At 39.4% G+C, this 27,838-nt stretch overlaps 1 protein-coding gene across 10 annotated transcripts in view; it reads left to right on the top strand.

The window, feature by feature from the left end:
* Positions 1 to 416: 416 nt before the first annotated feature.
* Positions 417 to 27,838, top strand: part of ANKRD50 (ankyrin repeat domain 50) — a 47,731-nt gene continuing 20,309 nt past the window's right edge. For 2 of the 10 annotated variants that reach the window (XR_006290430.1, XM_043545503.1), the window contains exons 1-4: positions 460 to 594; positions 1,057 to 1,358; positions 1,750 to 2,980; positions 23,383 to 23,612. Coding sequence is in view for 8 of the 10 variants with exons in the window: in XM_043545503.1 (XP_043401438.1) it covers positions 2,502 to 2,980; positions 23,383 to 23,612 (709 nt within the window). In the remaining 2 variants the exon portion in view is untranslated. Of the gene's footprint in view, positions 778 to 1,056; positions 1,359 to 1,468; positions 1,605 to 1,749; positions 2,981 to 4,395; positions 4,477 to 4,562; positions 4,586 to 6,200; positions 6,391 to 23,382; positions 23,613 to 27,838 lie in introns of those variants that run through there. The other 8 variants (XR_005225121.2, XM_037897165.2, XM_043545505.1 and 5 more) reach the window with 7 other exon arrangements.

Below are 27,838 nucleotides of genomic sequence, written 5' to 3'. Positions count from 1 at the left end.
ATTGCAGGAGCCCCCAGCAGCAGGTGCCAGCCACGCAATAGCTATGGGGCGGGAAGTACTGTTGAGGGGAAGGGGCTGCCCCCTGGGAACGGCTGCTGAGTGCATGGGGCGGTTGCTGCTACCCCTGTGACCGCGCTATAGGTGGCGGGGCTGAGATCCCCGGCTATTGCCGATAGTTGGGGGGGAGACGACGCACGCTGCAGGACAAAGCCCCAGGCGGGGGGGCAGGGTGGGTGATGAGGCGGTAGAAGGATACGAGCTACTCAACTCATCTCCCTCCGCCCCGAACTATTTCTTTCCCCAGATGTCACGCAGCATCTGTCCCACCACGCCCCCCCCCCCAACCGCCGTCGCACGCGCGAGGAGCAGGGGGCGGGGCCGCTGCCGAGAGGAGGGGGAAGAGGCGGGGCTGAGAGGGGAAGGGGCGCGGCCCGAGCGCAGGGGCTGGGGCGGGTCAGGGAGGAGCCGAGCGGACCAGACGGGCTGAGACAGTCACGGACGTCAGGGCTCGGCAGCGAGAACAAGGGAGGGGACGGGGCAGAGACGCGCCGTGCGGGAGCAGCGGCCGGCGGGGAGCGGAGGTGGCCGGGGAAGGTAACCGAGCAGCCGCGGAGGCCCCTTCCCGAGGAGCCGGGCTGGGGGAGCCGGGCGGCGGCGGCGGCTCCTGGTGCAGTCGCCGCCGCTGCGGGAGCCGCCGCCGTTGCTTCCGTCCGACCCTGCGGCAGAGCGAGCGGGGGCTGAGCCTGTGTCTGTAGCTGGGGCTGCCGCTCGAGCCGGGTAGGGCGAAACCTGGCGTGTGGCCGCGGGGTGTGAGCCCGGGGCCGGGCGGGGAGCTGGGGAGGTTCAGAGGGCCCAGGGGCTTGGACAAGCCGAGCGCACCCGGGAAGGAGGAGGGGCGCGGGGCTGCTGCTGGCTGGGATCTTTGTGCCGGGCGCTGTGTGCTCACAGGCTGTTTCTGCTGCGTGGGGCCGGGGGGAGGGACAGGGCGTGTGTCTCCAGTGTGGTGTGTATGAGACGCAGACGGGGGGGAGAGCTCACAGCTGCTCATTTCGACAGTCCTGGTGTAAAAATGTAGCTCGGCCAGCCAGGACCTGGTGAAGTGACTCTTTAGCCCTGCCTCTGTATCAGCTGAAATGTAAAGCCCAGCACTGGGGACCTAAAGCAAAGAACCAAAAAAGAAAGAATACTGAACCCAGCCAGAGGGAATAGTACCGATAACAGAAATGTGCTGCACAAGAATAAACCATAGGTTGTTAGCGGTGGATGTATTAAAATGGGACTCCAAGAGGCTGTTGTGTGCCCTAATGGATACAAATCACGAACAAAGAAGCGTGTAAAGAGAGCTGTGGACAGCACTGGTATGTAAAAATACACCTGGCAGTACAGAAAGCAAGTAAAAGGATAATCAAATGAACAAATGTTGGTAGGGAAGGACGTTCAGGATAATAGGGTGCATGTGTCTCCTTAGGATCAGTGGGAGGCTTACTTTCCTCGGTGTGGTTTTGAGGTCATTTTAAAGCCAATCAAAGGATGTGAATGTGACTAATGGCAGCTCATACCCACAGCAGAAGTACGAGAACCTTGACTAAACTTATTTCTCCTCAGTAAGTTTGAGATTAACTTTAAGACTTTCAGAAATTGGTACAAATGGGGAATATGAGTTCTTGGTTTTAGCAGATGTATAGTAAAATCATGATGTGATCTCTTGCATCTGGAGTTAAAATCATTGTCTTGTTCTTTATTTCATAGGTCCAGAGAAGAACTTTGTTTTGACATCTTGCAATTGAGATCTCTGAGAAAGAGTTGAGGAAGAATTCAAGATCTGGAAGGAAGCACTTGTCCTACATTAAGGAGGTGTTAACATTTTCAGCTCTGCTACATAAGAGACCACAATTTGAAGCACTTCCCTGGTACTTGCCCAGATGTATGAAGTCTGCAAGGTTTGGTATTTATACTGACCAATTCACAAGAAGTGGTACAGATCTACGTGTTTGCAATATAAATTTTACTTTTTGAAGAAAAAAATCTTCTGTATAGACTCCTCAGAAGCTATATTTTACTGTGGACAGCTTTTTCTCAATGTGAATCCAGAAAGATTAATGTTTGGAATTGAGAGGCATCTAATACATACTAAAAAAAAGTCTTTCAGTTTCTTCAGATGCATTGTCTCCTGTACTCTGGGAACATGCACAACTGTATAACTACAGGTGTAGTCATGGAATTGTTACCTTTTGAGCCATATGAGAAGTATTATTGAGCCTTTGGTACCAGGCATCGCTTCGCCACGTAAGCAGTTGAACAGCTACACTCTAATCATGATAAAGCATTTGAATGGAATGACTCTGATTGTCTTATAAAGAGGCTGTTCTTTTACAAGAAGGGTTAACTCATTGTCACCCTTTGGCTGGTTCCATGCAGAAGATGGATCCTTATATCCAGACTTTAAGATGTTGAAGGTGTATTGCTGCTTATGACCAATCCCAGGGACAAAGGTCTACAAAATGGCTCAAACAAGTTTGCTACAAGGGAAGCAGTTTTACTGTAGGGAGTGGGTTTTCCACAAGCTTCAGCACTGCCTTCAGGAGAAAGCTAACTGCAGCAACACTGCTGCCAACAAACCATCTCTTGTAGCAAATTCTGGGAATAATGCTGGTGTTGTCTCAGGGAAAGGAACTGCCTGGGGGGTGTTGTTGGTAGGAGGGCCTGGTAGTGGGAAGACAGCCCTCAGTACTGAATTATTGTGGCCAAGCTCACCTGCAAGCCTACAAAGAGGCTTGCATCGCCAAGCTCTAGCTTTCCACTTCTGCAGGGCCCAAGATTCTGACACACTGTGTGTGGGAGGGTTTATTAGAGGTTTAGTTACCCAAATCTGCCGCAGTGGACTCATCCAGGGATATGAAGACAAACTAAGAGATCCTGCAGTTCAAAGTCTCTTGCAACCTGGGGAATGTGAGAGGAATCCTGCTGAAGCATTTAAAAGGTAAAAATAAAACCATGTTGTGTTTATATAGTGCCTTTCATTCAAAGAGCCTAGAGCACTTACAGACAGGAAAAATATGCTTGTTGATGTTCATGGATTGCTCTCATAGCTTCCAAAATTGTCATGGGGGGGGAAAAATCTAACTTCCTGTTCCCATAGCTCACATAAATCTTCTTTTCAAAATATAATTATGGATATAAAAAAAATCCAGAGCTATAATTAATATTTTTGGAGGGATAGGACTTTAGAGAATAGCTACTAAAGCCCATGGGGGAAGGGGAAGGCAAATTATCCCACATCTCCATAGTTCAGAGGAATTGTAAGAATTCTGCAGTATTTGGTACTTGCCACTGTCAGACAGGATAGTGGACAAGGTAGACCTTAAGAATTGCCATCCTGCATCAAACCCCGGCCTGTATCCCACAAGATCAGGTAGGAAAAAGATTAATTTTAACTTAACAATCTCACTTAAATATGCATAGATTGCACTAAATTCATATAACTACTTACAGAATTACCACTTTTTCACACTATAAGGTGTTACAGAATCATAACGATTCTTTCAGTTGATATTTAAAAAAACTAGGGAATCCATACTCTGTGTAGAAATAACTTTTAAGATGTGGGCATTAATTTTTTTTAGCAAAATCATAGAAACTGAATAACTGAGCGAAATCACTAGCTCAGCATTGCAGTATTCATTTTTGCCATCAGTGCCCCTTGCAATACAAAAATGTGTTTAGCATACTGCTTGAAAGCTTTTTATCCGCAGAAGGAACATTGATGATCATTGTTTGTAAAGCAACTTACAGAAAGATCTTCAGGAGTGTATAATTGATCACAGCATTAGATCCTCCTTTTTTTTTTTTTTGGTATAGCTGCATAAGAGGTTAATTTAATGTAAACAATTAAAATGAAGGGGAAAAAACAGTAAAGACAGTGACTCAATACAGTATTTGTATTGGAATGCTGGCATTTTTACCACTAGGTCATTAGTATGAAACTTTCCCAAGTTAACAGTAGCTACGTCATGGCTTTCAAGTGGCCTGTGTGAACGTTTTAGTGGTCTCTGAAGTCTAAGTGGATTAATGTCCACATTACGAAAGTCACTAAAAGAATTTTTCCTTTCAGTCTCAGCCGAAGAGTTAGCTAAACAGCCACTGAGACTGAAGAACAGTACCTGATCACACTGGCAAAGTGGAATGAGGGAAGCTTGCATTACAGTACCTGTTCTGTTTTTGCCCTGTGGATAAATAGGATTTTAAGTCTCCAGTGCTTTCAAACCAACATTTTTCACAAGCATTAAGTTGATCATACCTTCTTTTCCTTCCTCACCCCCCCCCCCCAGTTAAAGTTTAAAATAGTTACTATTATAAGCTTGTTTAGATTTATAAACAAAATATTTTCCATTCTAGGCTATGAACTTGCAACAGGGTCTGCATGGAACCCACTGACTGCCCATCAGGGGCTAGTGCTGGTGCCTGTTTTAAAGATAGGTATTGGTCACTTTCACTTCTGGTAGCTGTAAACAGAGAAATGGAATTATACTACTAGCACTGGGAGTACTAAGCTGAAGTGTGGATGTGAGAATTTGAGATTGTAAAGGTACTGAAAAACAAAGTTAAAAAGGCGAGAGAGATTAGGAGCTGCAGATGCTTAAAACTATTTATGCATAGTGAACAATATAATTGTAACCCAGAAAAATGAGGCTTTTCAAATGTATTATTTTTTAATTCCTTTTCTTCAAAAAGGTAAAATCAAGTAAACTAATTCATTCAGTTTAATATATTTACCTTCTTTCTCCCACCCATTTATAATCTTTTGAAACTGTTCCTAAAAGTGGATGCACAATTGAAAGAGAAATGAGATCAAGAGTGTAGGAAAACTTGAGCAGGCCTCCTGATAAATGTCAGTCACTGGATGTAAAACTAAAAGAAGGAATTGCTGCTGGTAGTACTGCTTTTGGGCACTCCTCTTGATAAGCACATTTTCTATCACAAAATAGTTCGGGAATGAACACAGTTGCAGCTGAAGTTCTTTGCTTTAGGTTATTGTCTGTCTTACCTTCACTCCTTGTTGCTGTTTCCTTTAGATGTTCTAGATTCAAAAGACTCTGCAAGGATCAAAGCTTTAAATTTAATTTAATTGCAGAAAATGTCAGATGAAGCTATGCTTTTACTTAAAAAAAACAAATTTGTGATGCTATCTGTACTTGTTAGAAGTCTAAAGTTAAAATAAGAGACTACAACAGTGGCAAAGAGTTTTTTGGAATGAGTACCCGAAGTTAGGTTCATATGTTATTTTTAGACACTCCATTATGACTAAATCATAGAAGCTTCAAAATTGGACCACTTTATGTAACTTAGTTTGTCTACCTTGGATCACTCTGCTGGTTTAGTTAGTGTGTTATACTTATAAAGTGCTTCTAATATTGATGCAGCTATACTGGCAGACCTATGCTTTGTATTGGTATAGTAAACCTACCCCCAGGGGAGAGACATGCTGGCACAGATGTGTCAGTCAGGGATGACACCTCTTCACATCCCTGACTGAGCTAAATATGCCAGCAGAAGCTTATATTGTAGACCTGGCCTCAGTATGGATTTGAGCCTAACTTTAATCATCCAGTGTTGAAAAACATGGGCAGTATTAATAAAAAATTACCCTTATGGTTCAAGCACTACATTACTGGTACGTTATTCATTTTCTTGAAAAATATATTGGTTATTTAAATGACTTGTAAAGTCCTAATTTGGAATAGCGGTTTTTCATATTAGGTTGATCCCGAGTTTTTAAACTTTGAAACTATATAAACTTTCAAAACTATATAGACCGTTCATTTGTGTTTTCAAAGTTTAAATGTGAAATGATTGAAAACATTCCCTGTTGGCCAAGGGAATGAAGACTAAACATGGTCCTAAATCAGTATTCCCTGCTGTTATACTTTCAGTTCTTGTATTGGATTCTCCCAGTCCTCTTTGTCTTTTTACTATCTCCCTCCCAGGTCTGTGCTTTTTGCCTCCCTGTCCTCTCAGATCACACTTCTGTACATGGTGCTTCACTAGTGAGCTTGCTGTAGCACTAACAGTGAAGCAAATGCAGTAGCCCCTTTCTGCTGCTGAGGGCTCAGGGTATAGACCCAATAATGGAGGGAGGAAAGCAGGAAGGAAGAAGCAAGAGTCTGCCTCTCCTTTTTATCCTATTTCCTTATCCCTCACAGAACACCTCCAATCTCAGCAGAGTAACATGCCTATGCTCTTTCTGCACACACATCTTTTCCACTGGTGCCAGCAGGAGCATTATGACAGTGACAAGATTCTGCTCTGCTGATACCACTAAGTGTTTTATACAAAGGAGCAACTCAGGTACAGATGTAATCTTCTGTGGGATTCCCTTGCTCCTGAAACAAGGTAAAACCCTTATTCTTTGTGGATTTAAAGGTGCAGAGCACAGGTTAAATGAAAAGAAAATAGAATAAAGGTTGAAGTAAAAGAGACCAGAAACTAATAAAATGAAAGGGAGGAGGGAAGGAGGGAACTAAAATTAAGAGTGCATAATATAGGGAATTGAAAAAGGCCCAATGGGTAAAAATTAAAGTCAGTGGGAACTTGAATCTTCTAGTGTATCTTAATGAAATGTTTCCCCTCATGTTAAAATTCAAAGAGGTTTAGAATACTTTTACTACTTACTATATGATGGCTGTTTGGATGGTCAGTGGCTGTGAGAGGGAAAGATTCAGTGGTCTCAGTGCTCACATGTCCACATTATACAGCCTTCTTCTTTAACTGGCATAAATTAGCTTATTTACTTGACCATCTCAGCCAGTGTTGGAAGAATAGTTGTTTCCCTAACCATTCAATATTGTCATTCTAGGTCAGGCAGTGACGTACATTGGCAAGGTGGGGTAGTAGGCAAGTTTGTACTTCTTGTAATGCAGGTACAACAGTCACCAGTATACGACCAGACTCCACTGCTGTTAATATAATACTTTTCTCAAGCACTACTGTGTAGGTATTTAAAATGCACCTATCACGATGCTATGTGGATAGTAAATAATACTTTCACTTCTAATTTCCATAAATTGAGTGGTTATTTATTGAATGTTACAGTGCAATGGTTAGCTGCAACACAAGTTAAAGTTGTGTTTAATGGGAGCTTATCTCTTTCAAAACAAAACATTGAAATGGCAAACATCAAAACAAAATATAAACTTGGAGTGCTATTTGAATTGTGCGTGGTAGTTTGAAAGTAATTGATACAGAGAGTTCATATATCACCACCTTTGGCAATTCTCCTGGCCCCTTACTTTCCTTTGTACCCCTTTTTAAAGAAATTTCAAATACTCTGGGATCTGTCCTTTGGCCATATTGCTCCTCATATGCTGATTTCTAGAATATCCATTATACAGAAGTAGTGTTTGTCTGTAGTATATTCTATAATATTTTTGCCATAATGGAAAATAGCTGCATCAAAGCAAGCCTGCTGAATTTTCATTTAGGATGGAATTGAAAGTGAGCAGGGGGAGAGAAATTCGTCGACTACAGTTATAGCCCAGCAGAAATTTCCGGGAGCTGGGAAAGAGGACAACAAGAATTCAAGTCTTCTAACTTTTTAAATTCCCAGGCAGTTAACTACCTTTGTTATTGACTAAGGCCATGAATACCAAGATATGAGAAGGTAAGGGAAGAGCTGCTCCAAGTCTGTGTTGCATGGAATTCTTCATGGAAGTTCCTGTAGCTGATAGGTTGTCATCTGTGCTAAACATAGAGGGTGGTTCTTCATATGCTTGCTTTTTAAATAGGGATTAAAATTTCATGGAAGCATAACCTAGTGTGGCATGTCACAGCTCTTCAGGAGGGTTGTCACAGGAGCAATTTCAGCATCACAGGTTCTCCCTCTGATTCCTATGGAGGTGCAGCTCTTCTTGATTCTGGGGAGTTATCCACTGAGGTATAGCAAAAAAGTGTTGTTTTTTTTAAAAGGCAAAACAAGGAAATTAATAAACAGAACTACATTTAGTGACAGTTAAGGTTGCAGCAAGATATACACCATCCACCCAAAAAATTCATAGGCATGAAAATAATGTTAAAGGGAGAGACATCTACATTCTTTGTCATCTTCCCATATTCTAGGGTTCCATAAGGCTTTCACTTCCATTTCCAACAGATATATAAAGACTATATATATTTCTGTTTTGTCAGACATGCATTCTAATGCAAAACCTTAACAGTGTCAGCAGTGTTAAAGCAATAGAACTTCAAGTGCATGAAATGTGTGACCACGTATGCTGATCTGTTTTATACAAAAGCATAGGAGGTCACTGAACATTTTTCGTTAGGTGCAAGTTTGAAGTTGGGGTATATATTGTTTTTGGGTGTCGGAGTTGGAAATGAAAGCTTATGTAGTACTGGAGTACATCGCTGTGGGCAGCAGTAAATCATACGTCCAGAAGTTGCCATATAAAAACTGTCATCCTGTACATTTACATGCACATAAGTAACTTCACCTACATTAGTAGCTGTGTTGTTCACTGGAATGACATGTGTTTGAAAAATGTGTAAAGGACTAGGGCTTTTGTGTTTCATGGTCAGAAATTTGATTTAAAATCTTACTCAATCTGTGTATTCAGTCAGCTTTCTTTAGAGACAAAAGTTTACTATATATTTTCCTCCTGTTAGCAATATTGACTCTGCAGTGCTATCAGGGAATGAGCTGGGTTTTTTTCTGGCTGCTGTATTGTCAACAAAGTTCCAATTTCAGGATGGCTTTTACATCCCTTTTAAGTGATGAGAACATGCTTTGCTTTCAGATTGAGTTTTACAGGTCTTGCAGTTTGGAAAAAAAATCTACTTATTTACTGAGCAAAAGTGGAGCAGAAGTCCACTGAGAGACCCTAAATATACACCACCACCACAGTCCCTTTTTTTACTGTTGCTTTTCTGAGCATAGTCCCATTTAAAAGCAAATGAGGAAAAATCTTTGGTTTTATTCTTTTTATTTATTTTATTGCTCAAGTGTATTAGTATTTTAGTATAACTAGTCAAATGAGAACTATGAAGAAGCTGTTCTTTTTATAATAGTAATTTTGAATTTGAATTAGTATGTTTCATTGTTTGGACTGTAGTGTCTTAAATTTATTTATTTGAGGCACCTTGCTAGCATGGTGGAAATATATGAACTAGATTGTGCTTTAGATTGATGGTGCTTACTGTTCAATTTTTAAAATACTGATTGTGTAGATTTTCACCATTGAGGCAACAGCCAGTTCCCTTTTGAATGACTGCTGCCATTTCGGGTTCTTGCTGCTTGAACTTTGACCAGTGGGTGTCTGAAACTATGAAGCTCCACATCACTAGCTGCTGAGGCAAGAGTTTTGTCTAAAGATGATCCTGGCTGCTTTGAAGGGGAGTAGGATGGACCTTAGTTATTTTACCCCTCCCCAGTGTTTTGGGTCCACCTCCTTAATGCATAACTACAGTGCTGTCTACTTCATGCTGTTTGCCTGCTCTGCTGTTCACAGCTGTCAGCAGTATGAAGTGGATGCTATCTTTGAGAGTTTCACTGATGTTCATAAGTTCAAAATGATAGCTGTGAGAAAGGTCTTAACTTTGAGAGTAAAAGGTGAGGGCATGGCATATTGGTGTTCAAGCTTTTCCTTTTTAGTAGAGCTAAGTTTAGTGAAAGACCATACTACCATCAAGGCTGGAAAAAATTACTAGATGTGTATTAGCCAGAGGCCGATATGGAACCAGCTGGACTGTGGTAACCAGCTAGATCTAGTCTGTGGATAGTTGCAGTAGCCTAAAGTTAGGCTGCCGTGAAGTAGGAGGATGTTGATTTTTCTAACAGTGTGCTGTCTGCACTGTGCTCTGTCATCTTTTGTATTTTCCTCTGGAAAAGTCAGGTAACCTGACTCTTCATACCCTGTCTTCTCTTACTTGAGTCTCCTGGCTGCTGCAGTGAAGGTCCACTACATCCTTCCCCCTCCTTCCAGGTCCTGGCTGCTGGAAGACACTACCACAATCATCCCCGGCTTCTGTGTGGGTGGGTTTTTGGGGGCGGGAGGGGGGGTTATCCTCTTTCCCTGTGAATAGCTCCAGGCAATGTCTGCTGTGATCATAGCTTTCCCAAGCAGCGGCAGAGTGAAATAGTCATGGTTCTTCTCAGCCTTGCTGAGTCCTTTGGGTTCTAAATAGCAGCAATGAAACTGACCTGACTAATTTCGTTCTGCTGCTGTTTAAGAAAGCTCTGAACACATAACAGGCAAATATAAAAGGCCACTCTTTAAAAAGAAAGTATAAAAGTCCACATATGCATGCATGTTTTGTATGTAACAATACTTAAAACAGATATTCTCTTTTCTATAACTCCAGTACCAAAGAGTCAACCGTGTAAAAAAAAAAAAAAAAAAAAAAAAAAAAAAAATTATGAACTCTTGATCCCTGGCTCCGAAATGCTATGCCAAGAACATCCACCTTCATCAAGTGGATATGATAAACTTGAATTTTAAAAATAAATTATCTACAATAAGACCTTCAGATAAAAAAAATCTGCATTGTTTTGAAAAAGTTTAAACATAGCAAATATTTCATCTCTTCCTACGTATTAAATAGTTTTTGAAGGCTCTGTCTACTGTTACAACACAGGACCTTCTTCTCTGTTTATAGTAAACTGTGCTATTACCTACAAGATCAAAAGATCTTTTGAGATCTAGCTAAAAACCCAAAACTGACCAAGACTGCCTCGGTGAGAGAAATAAGGAACAAAGCAAAATAAAATAAGCCCATAAAACTAAACTGTAATTGTATCCTCTGTGGATATATACTTTGAAGGCTACAGTATATAAATGCTAAATGTTGTTATAAATCACTAGCTGTCTTAAATTTGTTAACTTATTACTCTCTGCAACAGTTCACATAGACTATCCTGAATACCGTTCTTCTCTGTGCTTAACCAACTGGACTAAATTAGAAATATGTAGTTACATGATCTAGTAATTCACTTCCTGGGTTTTGCACTAAAGAACATAGCATTTGACCCCTAGCTTTAATTATGCAGTAACTTTATTCTAAAGTAGATGTTATTGAAAGCCCAAAATAATGCAAGGATCAGGACACAGACTGAAGATAACTCCAACGCAGAGGTGAAGAAATAATTTTCACTGCAAGGAACCAGCCCACAAGATTAAAGGGAAATTGACTACTCAAGTGGTAGTTCTGACTGAACCTTTTTTAACTTTCTGTTGTAAAATTGCATGTTTCGTAAAGAAAATTCTTATTGTTTTAGTATACATCATTTCTCCACTTAACTGTAATGAAACCCTGCCTACTTTGCAATAGGTGGTATACTCCATTTTGAAAGGGTACAAACTAAAACGCGACTATTCTGGGTTGCCTGTTAAGTTTTTACTTATCACAATTAATAAAACAGTGTCTTGTGTAAAGAATACTGTACTTCCATGTTCTCACTCTCCAGCTTGATGCTCTAGAGTATTAGAAAGTTAAGTATTAAGTTTAAGTACTTGGTGACATTTCTCTAGAAGCTTTTCTATTTTAGAACCTCTGGTGATGTAATAGTGTTTATAAGAGTAAGTTGGATTCTTCTCTTTATGTATGGAATCATTGTGAACACATTGAACATAATACCATTTAAGACTTTAACCTATTCAGTTTGAATTTGCTCTAAGATAGTTTCCCTTAGGGAATTTTAATTATGACAAGTTATAGACCTTTCTCATCTTGTATTTTAATAGACACTAATGTTTCGTCTTTCATCCACCTAGTGCAATCTTAAATCTTCCATCTTTTCCTGTGAAGTATTTCACAAGTCTAATAGCTCCTGCAGACTAGACTAGACTAGAACAGACTAGTATATATTTTAGTGTTTTGAAACCTCTTTCATGTAATCATAAAAAACAAGACTAGTACTCTTATAATGAATTTCTGTCCACTTGCTTTAAAATGGTGCTACTTAACTAGTCCTGATTTATTTTTTCCCAACAGCCAGGACTTGTGCCAGTGTTTTGAGAGTTACTTTTTTAATTAGTTGTCAGACAGGTGACTCAGTGTTCAAATTCTTCTTCTTCTTTTTTTTTTTTTTTAAACCACACGAAAGATTTAGAACAGGCTTCTGTGAGCTAGCAGGAATTGAGTATGTAAACACAAGCTCCTAGAACTCTGGGAGAAACTAGCATTTAGAACAGGGTTCTCAAACTGGGGTTTGTGACCCCTCAAGGGGTCATGAGGTTATTATGTGAGGGGTCACAAGCTGTCAGCCTCTCCCCAACCCTGCTTCACCTCCAGCATTTATAATAGTGTTAAGTGTTCTTAATTTATAAGGGGGGGTTGCACTTTGAGCCTTGCTATGTAAAAGGGGTCACCAATACAAGTTTGAGAACCACTGATTTATTGCTGAAAGCAGAAGTGGAGCAATACTCTGAAGGGGACCTAGCTCTTGTCCTGGAATGGATGTTAATGTGTGGAATGGCCATATATCAGGAAGACTGAGAAATCTGCCTGTGAGGTAGTAATAGCTATTAATTCATTTTAAATTAACGATGCTTCGTAACATCCACAAAGATATATTTCCTGCTTGAAGAATTTATTCTCTTTTCCATTTGTCTTTTAGATTAGGAGACCCAGAGGATGGTGATTATTTGTGTCTTTTTAAATAAAAAGTTGGAGTAGTGGTGGGGATGTTTGCATGGGAGGTGGCCTTTGAAGGTGGTGTAAAGGAAGTGGGTTTTTAAGAGGATGGGATCCTGTCGCTACACTAAGATTCATGGTGTGGGTGGAATGGAAGAAAGCCTTACGATACTATCTTTGCTTTCAAGGTGTGGCAGGTAGGATGTGATCAAAAGATCAGAGAGACTTGCTGGCATGTAGGTGTGCCACACCTTGAAAGCAAGGACAGGAATCTGTTTGCTTTAATAGGTATTTGATGGGTCCAGTGGGGGCTACTAGGGATTTTCAGAAAGGAGGAGGGTAACTGTGGTCCATGTATGGGTCAAGCAAGAAGATTTTGATAGTTGCATTGTAGATGTACTAGAGGGAGAGCAAGAGAGGAAATAGTGGGACCACAGAAGAAGGGTTACAGTCCAAAGATTGTTCTATTGATATGTTCTTTATAAAAACAATGAGGAAGGGATGTACATTTTTGGTATTTTATCAATGATGAGCATGGTATAAATACCTAGATACCACATCATTCTGCTGTGTAGCTTCACAAAGAAGTGTCCTAGGAGACAGCAGGAGAGGGTCTATTCATGGGTATATCAGATGTTGGATGCAGTTGGTGAAAGTTTGTATTCTCACCAAACTCAAGAATATACTAGCTATTCCTTTCACCTCCTCTGCTATATAATTTTTAATGATAAACTTAAAATGACTGGCATTTTAAACCCTGGGGAAGCAAGAAACTTTTTCCAGTGAATTGCCTTAAAATTTAGGGGACGTTATCTTGGGCATGAGGAGTGGCAATGGTGGTACAGGTATATTTCATACTAGCTTTGTCCTTGGGATAGTTAGTATCAGGTAGACTATCCAAGCCATTTCATTAACCTATTGCATACCCAGCAGTATGCCGCAATTTCAAAATCAACTCCATTATAGTATCCTACTATGCTGCTGCTTCCTGTTTGAGCCTTCGCTCTCACCCTTCATCCCACAAAAATGGAACTGTGATTATTTTCCAGAAAACACAAATTAAGGAAAATTCTAACACCTGCATTAATTTGATTCCCAAATATTTTATGCTGACATTTTTCCTTATTTGTTTACTTCCTCTTCCTTTTTTTTTTTAAAAGGAAAAACACTGCTGTCTTTGGTGACATAAGACACCCCATTTATAACCTATTTGTTCCTGTATATGGTAAAGGGGGGGGGGGGAAGTGGTAGTACAATAACAGCTATCAATTGCCCTGTTCTATTATAGATAATGCTAAAAATGGATCTTACTAAATAAACTATAGAATACATACCAAAGTTAAGTGTGCAGAGTGGACAGTAGATACTATACAAGGATGTATGGAAAGTTAATAAAACCTTCATGTAAGGAACTAGCTGCTAGAAATAGAAGGGAGAGAAAGATAAACAAAATAACCACATAGACTGTATTAGAGCAAAGAAAGAATGGAATATAAAGACTTCTCTGCCGCTAAGGGCTACTGAAATTAAAGATTGAAAGCAATCATTTTGACTCAGTAAATGAGGGGAAAAGATATATATGGTAAAGCAACAAAAAAGGGAATATTCTACCCCAAGTATACAACCAGGTACGAGATGAATTCCAGCAGAACTCTTTCATGTTAACCAGTATTTCTGGAATTGGACATGTCAAAAGCTTCATTTTACTGTCCAGCTGTACACTGAAAACCCCAGAAGATATGTAATTAGGCATATGGTGGTCTAGATCCAGGCTGCTGTACCAAGGTGGCTGAAGAATCCCATGTCACACAGAAATAGTCTCCATAGCTCCCTACCTCCTGAGATCAAATATATTGAAAAGACTAATCTAACATTAAACCCAGATTGTTAACCTGCTGTACCATTACTGAGTCACTTCGTGCATATGCCTTGTGGTAGTGCCTTTTATTACGTGATTGCAGAACAATCAGAAGTGTAATTACCTAGAATATAAACTCAAAATACATCTGTCAAGAGTCAGAGTGTAGAGTGTATTCTCCTCTAATAGAGTTCAGTGCCCCAGCTCCTCAGCCTCCCCTCTCCCCACCTTTTCTGTGGTTAATATTTGCTTTGAAAGTCAATATTTATGGTCTTCTATATAGAAGTCAGTCTCTGCTTAGTGTCTGTCTGGGCAATATATAAATCCAGACTAGTCAGATTTGTCATTTGTTAGTTATGTTTCACAGTTTTGTAAAGTGACCAATCTAGAATGCATAAAGCTGTGGGAACTTGGATTCAGTTTAATGTTAGTATGTTCAACTAGATTCATAGATATTTAGGTCAGAAAGGACCATTATGATCATCTAGTCTGACCTCCTGCACACAGAATTTCACCCACCACTCCTACAAAAAAAACCTCGCACCTATATCTGTGCTATTGAAGTCCTCAAATCGTAGTTTAAAGACTTTGAAGAGCAGAGAATCCTCCAGCAAGTGACCCATGCCCCATGCTACAGAGGAAGGCGAAAAACCTCCAGGGCCTCTTCCGATCTGCCTGGAGGAAAATTCCTTCCCGACCCCAAATCTGGCGATCAGCTAAACCCTGAGCATATGGGCAAGATTAATCAGCCAGATACTACAGAAAATTCTTTCCTGGGTAACTCGGATCTCACCCCATCTAATAGCCCATCCCAGGCCATTGGGCCTATTTACCATGAATATTTAATTACCAAAACCGTGTTATCCCATCATACCATCTCCTCCATAAACTTATCGAGTTTAATCTTGAAGCCAGATAGATTTTTTGCCCCCACTGCTTCCCTCAGAAGGCTATTCCAAAGCTTCACTCCTCTGACGGTTAAAAACCTTTGTCTAATTTCTAGTCTAATTTCCTAGTGGCCAGTTTATATCCATTTGTTCTTGTGTCCACATTGGTACTGAGCTTAAATAATTCCTCTCCCTCTCCGGTATTTATCCCTCTGATATATTTATAGAGAGCAATCCTATCTCCCCTCAACCTTCTTTTAGTTAGGCTAAACAAGCCAAGCTCCCTGAGTCTCCTTTCATAAGACAAGTTTTCCATTCCTCGGATCATCCTAGTAGCCCTTCTCTGTACCTGTTCCAGTTTGAATTCATCCTTCTTAAACATGGGAGACCAGAACTGCACACAGTATTCCAGGTGAGGTCTCATCAGTGCTTGTATAACGGTACTAAAACCTCCTTATCCCTACTGGAAATACCTCTCCTGATGCATCCCAAGACCGCATTAGCTTTTTTCACAGCCATATCACATTGGCGGCTCATAGTCGTCCTATGATCAACCAATACTCCAAGGTCCTTTTCCTCCTCCGTTACTTCTAATTGATGCATCCCTAGCTTATAACTAAAATTCTTATTATTAATCCCTAAATGCATGACCTTACACTTCTCACTATTAAATTTCATCCTATTACTATTACTCCAGTTTACAAGGTCATCCAAATCTTTCTGTGTGATTTCCCAGTCTCTCTCTAAATTGGCAATACCTCCCAGCTTTGTATCATCCGCAAACTTTATTAGCACACTCCCACTTTTTGTGCCAAGGTCAGTAATAAAAAGATTAAATAAGATTGGTCCCAAAAACGATCCTTGAGGAACTCCACTGGTAACCTGCCTCCAGCCTGACAGTTCACCTTTCAGTAGGACCCATTGTAGTCTCCCCTTTAACCAGTTCCTTATCCACCTTTCAGTTTTCCTATTGATCCCCATCTTATCCAATTTAATAATTCCCCATGTGGCACGGTATCAAATGCCTTACTAAAATCTAGATAAATTAGATCCACTGCGTTTCCTTTGTCTAAAAAAATCTGTTACTTTCTCAAAAAAGATCAGGTTGGTTTGGCATGATCTACCTTTTGTAAAACCGTGTTGTATTTTGTCCCATTTACCATTGACTTCAATGTCCTTAACTACCTTCTCCTTCAAAATTTTTTTCCAAGACCTTGCATACTACTGATGTCAAACTAACAGGCCTATAATTACCCGGATCACCTTTTTTCCCTTTCTTAAAAATAGGAACTATGTTAGCAATTCTCCAATCATACGGTACAACCCCTGAGTTTACAGATTCATTAAAAATTCTTGCTAATGGGCTTGCAATTTCCTGTGCCAATTCCTTTAATATTCTTGGATGAAGATTATCTGGGCCCCCCGATTTAGTCCCATTAAGCTGTTTGAGTTTCGCTTCTACCTCAAATATGGTAATGTCTACCTCCATACCCTCATTCCCATTTGTCATGCTACCATTATTCCTAAGATCCTCTTTAGTCTTATTAAAGACTGAGGCAAAGTATTTGTTTAGATAACATTGGTTATTGAAGCAGCTCTATTGACTGGGAGTGAAGATTGATTCTGTATGGCTAAGGGAGCTGGCTGTTTACTGGAGGAGAATAAAAAGACCAAATTGTTTAATTTTGGAATGCATTTGGTTACAAAGTTGCTGTAAAACTAACTGCAGTTTTATACATTCTGTTGTATGTCAAAATGAGAGCACTGATTGGTCAACAACTTCTTTTTAATAATCTCATTCTTTTTATAGTGCCTTTTATCAGTAATTTCAAAGTTTTTCCAAAGGAGGTTGTTGTTTTTTCAGTTTTACAGATTGGGAAGCTGGGGGGAACACCGAGAACAGTGACTGTAACTAGTTTATGGGTTGGTTTCCAATCATATGATCTTCTAAAAATAAACTGATAGGGCATTTTTGTTCCATGGACTTAATCTATTATTTATGTTTACTTGATTGCTTTCGAATAAACATTAAAATATTTTTTAACTGTGAGGTTTTTCAAAAATCTAGTTAATCCTGATTACCCTGAGCCAGCATGAGAGATTCAAGGGGATATTTAGAAGCTAGTTGAAAACAACCATGAAAGAAAAAGTAATGATAATTTAGTGTAAATTATTTTAGTCATCTGAGGTATAGATCTTAATTTGTGCAACAAAATCAGTGCCAATGTGGAAGATCCAGGAAAGAAGGGGCTGGAAATCAAAGTGACAGGTTATGTAAAGTGATCATATTACACATCCACCATAAAGCTTGTAAATATAAGAAGATAAGCAACCTACTCCAACCTCTAACGGGCATGAGGAAAGAATTTTCAGCTACGATGTGGTTACTATAGTCATATTTTAGTTGTTTTCTCTTCCTTTTCCTACTTATAATATGTAATCTGGTTACTTGCAAAATACTCCCTATGGACCTACCACTACAAGAAAGCATATATTTCCCTAGATTCTACTTCCTGTGAGCTCCACTAAATTTTATGCTGTGCTTCTAGAAATCATCACTGGAAGTTCTCAGTCATTAATGGTGTTTAGGACAACTGAGAATGGGGCTAAATGAATTATTTGCATCAGTCTTCACTGCAGAGGATGTGGGGCAGAGATCTACACCTGAGCCATCCTTTTAGGTGACAGATCTGAGGAACTGTCCCAGATTGAGGTGTTGGTAAAGGAGGGTTTGAAACAAATTGATAAACTAAACAGTAATAAGCCACCAGGACAAAATGGTATTCAATCAAGCGTTCTGAAGGAACTCGGATATGATGATGCAGAACTACACACTCTGGTTTGTAAATCAGCCTCTGTGCTAGATGAGTGGAGGATACTAATTTAATGCCAATTTTTTAGAAAGGCTCCAGAGGCGATCTTGGCAATGACAGGCCCGTAAATCTATCTTCAGTATCAGGCAGATTAGGTGAAACCATCAGGAAGAACAGAATTGTCAGACAGATAGATGAACACAGCATGTTGGGGAAGAGTCAACACAGCTTTGAAAAGGAAAATCATGCTTCACCAATCCATTAGAATTCCTTGAGAGGGTTAACAAGCACATGGGAAGAATAATCCAGTGGAAATAGTGTACCTGGACTTTCAGAAAACCTTTAACCGTGTCTGACACCAAAGGCTTGTAAGCAGTCAGCTAAGACGGAAGGTCTTCATGGATCAGTAACTAGATAGGAAACAAATGGTAGAAATAAGTGGTCAGTGGGGTTCTACAAGGATCTGTAATGGGACCAGTGCTCTTCAACATATTCATAAATGATCTGGAAAAGCGGGTAAACAGTGAGGTAGCAAAATTTGCAGATGATACAAAATTACTCAAGATAAGTCCAAAGATGACTGGGAAGAGTTACAGAGGAATCTCACAGATTGGGTGACTGGGCAGGTAAATGGCAGATGAAATTCAGTGTTGATACGTGAAAAGTAATGCATATTGGAAAATGTGCCAACTATACACACAAAATGGTGGATTCTAGATTCGCTGTTACCTCTCAAGAAAGAGATCTTGGAGTCATCATGGATAGTTCTCTGAAAACATCTCCTCGATGTGCAGCATCAGTCAAAAAAGCTAATAAAATGTTATGAACCATTAGGAAAGGGATAGATAATAAGACCAAAAATATCATAATGCTGCTCTATGAATCCATGGCGTGCCCATACCTTGAATACTATGTGCAGTACTGGTTGCCCCATCTCAAAAAAGATATATTGGGAAATGGATAACAAAATTGATTAGGGGTATGGAACAACTTCCCTATGAAGAGAAATTAAAAGAATTAGGACAGTTCATCTTAGAAAAAGATGAGTAAAGGGGAGATAAAACTGAGGTCTATAAAATCATGAAGGGTGTGGAGAAAGTGAACTAGGAAGTGGTTTTTATCCCTTCACATAACACAACAAGGGGTCACCGAACGCAATAGGCAGCAGTTTAAAACAAACATGAGGAATTACTTCAAACACACACACAGTGAAACTGTGGACCTCATTTCCAGGGGATGTTGTGAAGGCCAAAAGTATAACTGGGTTCAAAAAAGAATTAGATAAATTCACGGAGGACAGGTCCATCAATGGCTATTAGGCAAGAAGGTCAGGGATGCAACATCATGCTTTGAGTGTCCCTAAACCTCTGACTGCCAGAAGCTGGGATTGGATGACAGGTTGGATCACTTAATAAATTGCCCTGTTCTGTTCATTCCCTCTGAAGCATCTGTCACTGTCCACTGTTGGAAGACAGGATACTGGGCTAGATGACCCATTGATTTGACCCAGTATGACCATTCTTGTGTTCTTATGTATTGTGCTTTCCTTTGGGCTAACTGGAAATTTGGCATATCTCTAAGTAAGTAAAATATTATCATTTAACTTAGTTGTAGTGTTTGCCTACAGCAGATGTAGCAATGGGATTTTACCAGTGCAAAAACAAAATAATTGCTGAGAGAAACCTTAAAGCCACAACTATAACCATAGCCAAAATAAATGCACACAGAGAGATTTCCTCCCAATGGCCTACAGTCCACAAGAAATTACAAACCTGGCTTTGTTTTATAGCTATATTGCATGCATGTTGAGGGAATTGTATACCAGCGGCCAAACAGAAAAAGTTTTACTCTGTAACTTTAGCTGGTATGTGCTTAGTGATTTTGGGGGCTAGATCCACTGAGGGAATTTAGCTTAGCATTACAGTAGCCAAGTTTAGGCACCTTACTGCCTAGTGGAATCCTTAGTCCTAAATTAGCTTCTTCAGGTATGGAATGTTTTAGACACCTAAGAGTGGGATTCACAAAAGCCAGCAAGCTGAGCAGGGAGCCATCTAAGTGAGCCAGTAGGAAATGGTGAGGAGAGCCAAAAGTTGCTGAGTGCCTAACTCTTCTCAGGATTCCCAGCTGTGAACCCTCTCCTGTGTTTAGGCACCTAACCCAAATTCACTGTTCCATGTTATATAAATAATTAAATACTCATTGGCTAGAGAGAGTGAGAATACCCTAACTGCTGGCTATAGAGTCATTCACCTAGAATGTGGGAGACCCAAGTTCGAGTCCCTGTTCCAGTGAATATTAATTTTTTGTACAAAGTGCAACAGTTTCAACAGGGGGGATTGAGAAAGACCCACCACAGAATACCCTATAACTAAATTTGTTGATTAGATTTTTATCTAAATGTTGATATCATTGTACACATTCAAACTGATGGAAAAATATTTCCAGAGATGATCAAAATTTACAAATACCAAAGAAAGAAAAATGCTACTTGAGAACTTATTAAAGTTTGAATTAAGGCTACTTACTTTGTATATTTTGACATGGGATGTTGAAAATTTGTTTAAACGATTTTACAGTTTTAACTTTTTGAATCTCAACATCTACTGTCATTAAATAATATTGTCTGACTCTCTGTAATTTTATGCCGCTAAGAAAATTTAAATAGTTAAATAAAAATTGGGGGGGTGGAACTTAAAAGCAGATATGATCAAATATTTTAAAAAATAAAAAATGAAACTCTGCCAAGCTTACCTATAACCCAGTTCTTTAGGGACTTTCCTGAGAGGTAGAAGACAGACAAAAATGGATTCGAACCTCCCATCCTCGGTGAGGTCTCTAACCGCTAGGATAAAAGTTTTTTGGTGGTTCGAAACCTTGGGTCAAGTGCTGTAGCTATCTATAGAAATCTCACATTGGTACCTTCTTTGCGTTTTGTTAAATCTGCAGTGAAAGTGTTCTTAAAATAAACAACACATGCTGGGTCATCATCCGGGACTGTTATAACATGAAATATATGAGAGAATGTGGGTAAAACAGAGTAGGGGACATACAGTTCTCCCCCAAGGAGTTCAGTCACAAGTTTAATTAACATTTTTTTTTTAACGAGCATCATCCGCATGGAAGCATGTCCTCTGGAATGGAGGCCGAAGCATGAAGGGGCATACGGATGTTTAGCATATTTGGCACTTGCAATGCTAGCTACAGAAGAGCCGTGCAAATGCCTGTTCTCACTTTCAGGTGACATGGTAAATAGGAAAAGGGCAGCATTATCTCCTGTAAATGTAAACAAACTTTTTTGTCTTAGCAATTGGCTGAACAAGGAGTAGGACTGAGTGGACTTGTAGGCTTTGAAGTTTTACATTGTTTTCTTTTGAGTGCAGTTACATAACAAAAAAAAATCTACATTTGTAAGTTGCACTTTCAGGATAAAGAGATTACACTACAGTACTTGTATGAGGTGAATTGAAAAAATACTATTTTGTTTATCATTTTTACAATGCAAATATTTGTAATAAAAAATAGTATACACTTGGATTTCAGTTACAACACAGAATACAATATATATGAAAATGTAGAAGAACATCCAAAATATTTAATAAATTACAATTGGTATTCTATTGTTTAACAGTGCGATTAAAACCGCGATTAATTTTTTTTAGTTAATCATGTGAGTTAACTGCGATTAATCGACAGCCCTAGTAATTATATATATTTGCACACTAGGTTTTGAGAAGTTGTGTTAATTCTGCATTGAATTAATGAATTTTTAATATGCACTTAATTTTTTTCAAGTGCATAAGTTATATAGAAGTAAAAATGAATAGTTTCTGAAATCTGAGTATTGCATTAATGAATGTTCTCTGAAAATTCAGCCACCATCTTACTGCATCTCTGTTTTGAAAGTGTGTGTAATGTCTAGGGATCATATTTTTCCCCTGCCAAAATTCTTCTTAGGTCACTTTAGTACAATTACACATTCTCTTTCTTCCAGACATATTACTGTGTCTGCATTGACCTGAAACAAGAAGGGATGAAGAATCACAGTTCATTCCTCTTGAAAAACAGAATAAATTGTTTTTAAAAAAAGCCTGTTTTTTAAAAAAAGCCTGGGTAAAATTGTCAAAAGCAGTTTAGGCACTTAAGTGCTTCAGTTCCGTTGGTAATCAGTGCTCTTAAGCTCCTACATCATTCAGGTGCTTGGAAATTTTTAACCTATGTCTTTGTGATGTAGAATGGAAGTGCTGAATAAATAGTTACATTCTAGCAATTATGAAGTATAGTTTGTGTACTATTGATTGTAAACAAATACACATAAATGCAAAGGTAGACTGTATTTTAAAGTGGAGTATACATGGTTTTTTAATAATGCCATTCAGTATGAGAACAATGTTAAATACATTTAAATCTGGGTGCTGTAGATGTTTTTAGAGTATTTATTATTTACAATATATTTAGGCCTGAATCCTACAATTGGATCCACTAATGTGGACCCTTGCACGCTCAGGAATCATTGTTGCGAATTCAGTTCCACAACCTTGGGATCTTTGCCTCTTGAGTAGGAATGAAAAAACTACAATTTCATTATCCCAAGGAAATGCACCACCAAAATGACTATAGCACACCTGGGTTAAATTATTTTTGGTCTTGACATCATGAAATACAAATATAGGATCATGGTTCTTTATAAAACTAAACTTTTTGTAAAGTATATAACACTGACAACTTTGAAGGCTCAAGTATGCTTTTTTTCTTATTTGAGACTTTTCACCATCATCACTCACGCGTAGTTTGTGATAAAAAGTACTTAATATTAGTTGGTACGCAATGTTAGTGAACTTTCTAAACTTTGAACAGAGAAACGTAGTTTGTAAGCTAAAATTCTTCTAAGGGCCCTTGAAGAATGTATATGCTTTTCATAAAATTGTAATTTACTGATGTTGTCAGAACACTAGCACTGCTTAGTCAAGATGAACATCACTAATTGATCAGATTGCCTTTATTCAGAATACCTTTATTTAATAAAAACCTTAGTCTACGTCAGTATATTCTCAATTAAAAGTAACCGTCTAAAATCCTTTCCTCGGATAGTTTTAAAAATGGTAGTGTACTTTTAAAAGGTTGTTATTACAGTAACTTGTGTGTTGCGCAATATATTTAGAATATTGATTTTTTATTTTGTTTTGTTTAATAATTCTTACAGGTGCATTCTGCTTCCACTTTTGGGGATGAAGCCCCCCCAGCAGAGCCTCTTTCTGCTTGTAGATTCGATTGATGAGGGTTGTAATGTTGCAGAAGGTGAACAGACTTCTACAGGCATATCTGGAACTATTGCAGAGCTTTTAGCTGATCACTACGAGTTCTTCCCTCCTTGGTTGCTCCTCCTCTGCTCTGCTCGCAAGCAGAGTAAAACTGTGACAAAAATGTTTACAGGTGAGTACAAGCAATTGTGAATTGTTAGCTTACCTATGCACTGTAACAAACATAATTTTACAGGAACCTTACTGATGGTTGAAAGTGCAAAATATACATTTTATTGCTCTAAATTTGTTGCCAAAGAGTTAAAAACCTTGACAATCCTAAACATATATTCCTATGTTGGGGGTTTTCTCTAGTGCTGGTCAGCAGGTAATATATAGTATCAAAGTACTTCATTGGTAAATTAGATCTGCCAGGTAAGGTTGGCACAAAGCTGTCTTTCTTCTTTTTCTGGTCTTAAAAAGCTATGTCATGATTTTGTAAGTGTAGCGGTGGTATGTATAGAATATATGTTCCCCCCTCATATACCTTCCCCTATACACACAGACTGCAAGAGTCTCTGAGATTTTTTTCATCTAACATCAAGATGTCATCTTATTTGAGAAAGCAGGGGCTAAACTTTGCAAGCTAAGTGCATGGGTGTAACTGAGTGCAAAGTTAGGTCTTGGGAGTATATTTCTTGGCAAAGGTTATACAGTAAAGAATCTCCTACAACTTGTTCATCCAGTCCTTGCTGTGTCATAAGATCATTTTATCAGTGTGATGCTATTGTTACTGGGAGTTTCTTGAAGTTTAATAAAGGGAAGCACCAAGACTGCATTCCAGGCCTGTGTATAAAGCCTGTGTGTTTTAAGGCAACAATTGGAACGAAAATGTGATTATGGAATATAGCCCCAAATCTCTGATAAGCTTATTAGTTTTCACAGTGGCCAAAGGATAATGTGATAACTGCATTTTGAAATCAGGTACTATATTAATCAGTGGCAAATATGAAAATGGTATTTGGGAGACTATGAGAACTAAAATTAAGAGAAGCTTTGGGTGGCTTCTTAGAGTTTCTTTGGGTGTATGTGTGGGAATAGTTTTTCAAACCTTGGCTGCTTAGATATTTAGCCATTGTCCAAAAAAGCAGAGAAAAACTACCTTCAGAGCAATTTTATTTCCATTCTTTTGAATCACACTGTGTTGCAGATTAGTCCTGAAAAATTGCTGTTCTGTTGTCTTCAAAGTATATTTCCAGATGGAGTTTCTAACAAGAAAAATCAGCAGAACTAATGTATAAGCTTTGAAATAAATGTCATTTGAATGAATTAGCTTCTCATTTCCTCAGAGGGTGGTTTGATGAATAACATAATAAGGAAGTTAGCTTGAAATGTTGCAACTCTGTGGAACCATTAAAATCTTTTCTTCTCTGGCATCTCTGGCTATTACGTATAGCCAGAGAGAATGAAACCCAACATAATGGCAAAACTTGAAATGAATGTGAGTACATTTGGAGAAGATTGTATCTCCACCAGAGAAGAATATTATAACTCTTAATAAATTGTCCAGTTTGTCACTAGCTAGAGTATTTATTATACTTGCTGCAGCACTCAGTGTTCATGTAGGGTCTGGTGTGGGCAGAAGGGGGTGGTTGAAGCTCCCTGAAACCCCAGATATATAGCAATTCTGAGTAGTAAAACTAGGATATCCTGTGACATGAGTAGTAAAACTAAGTAGTAAACACATGTAGTAAAACTAAGATATCCTGCGACACGAGTAGTACTTTCTGAGTAGTAAAATTAAGATATCCTGCAACATGATATGAAACATCAGCGATGGATCCATGCCCGTCAACTCCAGAAGCACTGTCAGTCTTAGAGTGACGTCTTGTGTCTTGGTTTCAGGAAGGCAGCACACCTTCCTGTGGTCCACCTGTCCCTTTCAGAAAGTTCTTTCAATTCTTCTGAATATTGAATCCCTAACAAGTATAGTCTGTCTTTCTTGGATGTTGGAGATCTGTGTTCAAGCTTGATTTTCATACAGGTGTAGCCAAGCTGCCATCCACAGTTGTGTCCTGTACATCTCTCCATTCCCTTGGACCATCTGGCTCTTGAGAGGTTGTCTCTTCCACAGTTGTCATGTTGAGAACATGCTATTGATTGGAAACTTCTAGCTGTGTAGAATTCCTCCTGGTCCTCCTTTGGTGGCCACTGCCTTCCCTTTTTTGTCCATCTCCAGCCACGTAGAATGCTGCCGTGACCTTTTGCCTCTGGTGATTACAAACTGCCAGGACTCCTCTGTGTGTGTGTCTGTCTCGCCAGTTCCTTTTTTCCTTGAACCTGGTATACTGATATTTCTCAACCCTAGCTGTTTAGGAAGTCCTCAGCTTCTCTCATTCTCAGTAACATCTTTACTTGCCTATCCAATCCAAGAAACTTTTTCTCCAGCACAACCACCAACTTGTACTTCATGAACAGGAAGTTCAAGATCTTACATGGGGAATAAATATTTTAATAGTGGGCTCTTCTTCAGGTGTTCAGAAGGGTACTCCGAGCATCACAGCAAAATGCCAGCTGGAACAGATTGTTTAGCTGGGAGTACCTTGTTTCCAGATCTGAAAAAGAGCTCTGTGTGGCTCAAAAGCTTGTCTCACTCACCAGCCGAAGTTGGTCCAATAAAATATATTACCACACCCACCTTGTCTCTCTGGCTCCTTAGATTATTTAAGCACACTCTCACTGAGTATCTAGGAAACTGAAATGTCACATGATGTTTTCACTTTCTTACAGGCTTTCTGTCTTGGTAAACATTTTCTGAGGTGGTTTTTCTAATTGTTGTAGCACAGATTGAACCCCCTGCCTACCTTTGTAGCCTGAATTTATCTTTTGTCTCTAAAAGAAATAACCTAACCAGTGTTGCCACACTTGCTTCTATCTGTCTTTTGTCTGTTAAATTTTGTTTGGTAATTTGTTCAGTGCCCAGCTTAGTATGTTGTTTGAAATAAACAGTTACCTAATGCTAATTCTTTCCCAATGGTATGATGATTTAGAACTTTGCGGAAGACACTGTTTATCTTTCTTAGTCTTACTTAGTGTGCTTTAGCCTCTTGCAGCCTTCTCAACATTCAAGGGAAGTTGTCAACCTGTAGGTCATTCAGTTAATTAAAAAATCAGTTTTGAAGCTGAGTATTCTCTTGGACATTCTTCTACCACATGGTCTGTGTATTGGGAGTGTGTGTTTGTGCATATTCGGACAGAGAAAGGTGAAACAAAAAACAATGGAATCAGCCCATTTTTAATTTTGTTGCAACGTGGTACAAGTACATTCACTTTAATTTTTAGCGAAGTGATGTAGGGAGAAGTCTAATGTCCCCTGACACTCTTACACAGTTGGCTATCCACAAAGTGCCTACATTGTGCATACAAACCCTTATGCTGAATATATGTCAGGGTTGTGTGCTCAAACCCCAACTTGTGCATGGTCATAGCAGTATTTACATTTTAAATTGGGAATACAGAGTTTCTTGAGCAAGCACATTTGAAGTTTTTGCCCTTAGTCTCCAACTACTAGTATTTGTCTGTTCTTATTTTGTTTCACAATTCTCCCACCCATGTACATGTTCTGCTCTACTGTACCTCAGAGGTAGCCCCAAGTGATGGAGAGTTAGGCCTTAGGGCATTTTATCTACCTTCAGATCTACCAAGGTAGAGTGGTGGGTTTCAGTTTCCTCTTGAGTAATTGGAAGCAGCACCAATGAGAATTGATGGAATTCAGAATTTTGAACAAAGGTATCTATCTTGAACTTCACAGTAGTGATAGAAGATTAAGTGGTATTGGCAATGGGCTGGGGAGGCTGTAGGTGGGGACATCATCAATAAGTGGACATGGTGAATTCAAGGAGGTTGGGGACACCAAAGTTTGGTGAGTAAAGGGGAGGCAGTAGATTGGTATACGGGGGGTGCTGGTGCAAAAAATTTCTGGAGAAGATACGTTTGGGTTGGGGACGCAGGAAGTGATCGTGGGCCTGGGGAAGTGAGGAGTGAGCAGATTTGTGGGCAAGAGGCTATAAGGATACAGATGGTGGACATGACATGAGTGGAACTTTGAGGGGCATAAAGGTGTGGCAATAGCTATGCTGAGTCTAATGAGGCAAGGGGAATTGAGGGAAAATGGACTGAAGTAGAGGCTTGAGAAGTGAAAAAGAATATGGGTCCTTCGAAGAGAGGGAACACCAGCAGTTCCTCATAACTGATTTGCCCTCACTTGGAACAGTGACTCCCTTCCATGGGGAGTCAATGTCAGTTCACTGAGTGGAAAAGTCAGGGAAGAGGCAGTGTTCCCCTGCCTACTTCTCTTGTGCATGCCACCAGTAGCTTTCCCCACATGGCTGCTCACCCTTCTCATGTAGTCAACGTTCC

The sequence above is a fragment of the Chelonia mydas genome, chromosome 4 (genome assembly GCF_015237465.2).
Source record: "Chelonia mydas isolate rCheMyd1 chromosome 4, rCheMyd1.pri.v2, whole genome shotgun sequence".
In the NCBI taxonomy this organism is placed as follows: Eukaryota; Metazoa; Chordata; order Testudines; family Cheloniidae; genus Chelonia; species Chelonia mydas.
This window is presented reverse-complemented; position numbering and strand designations above follow the sequence as displayed.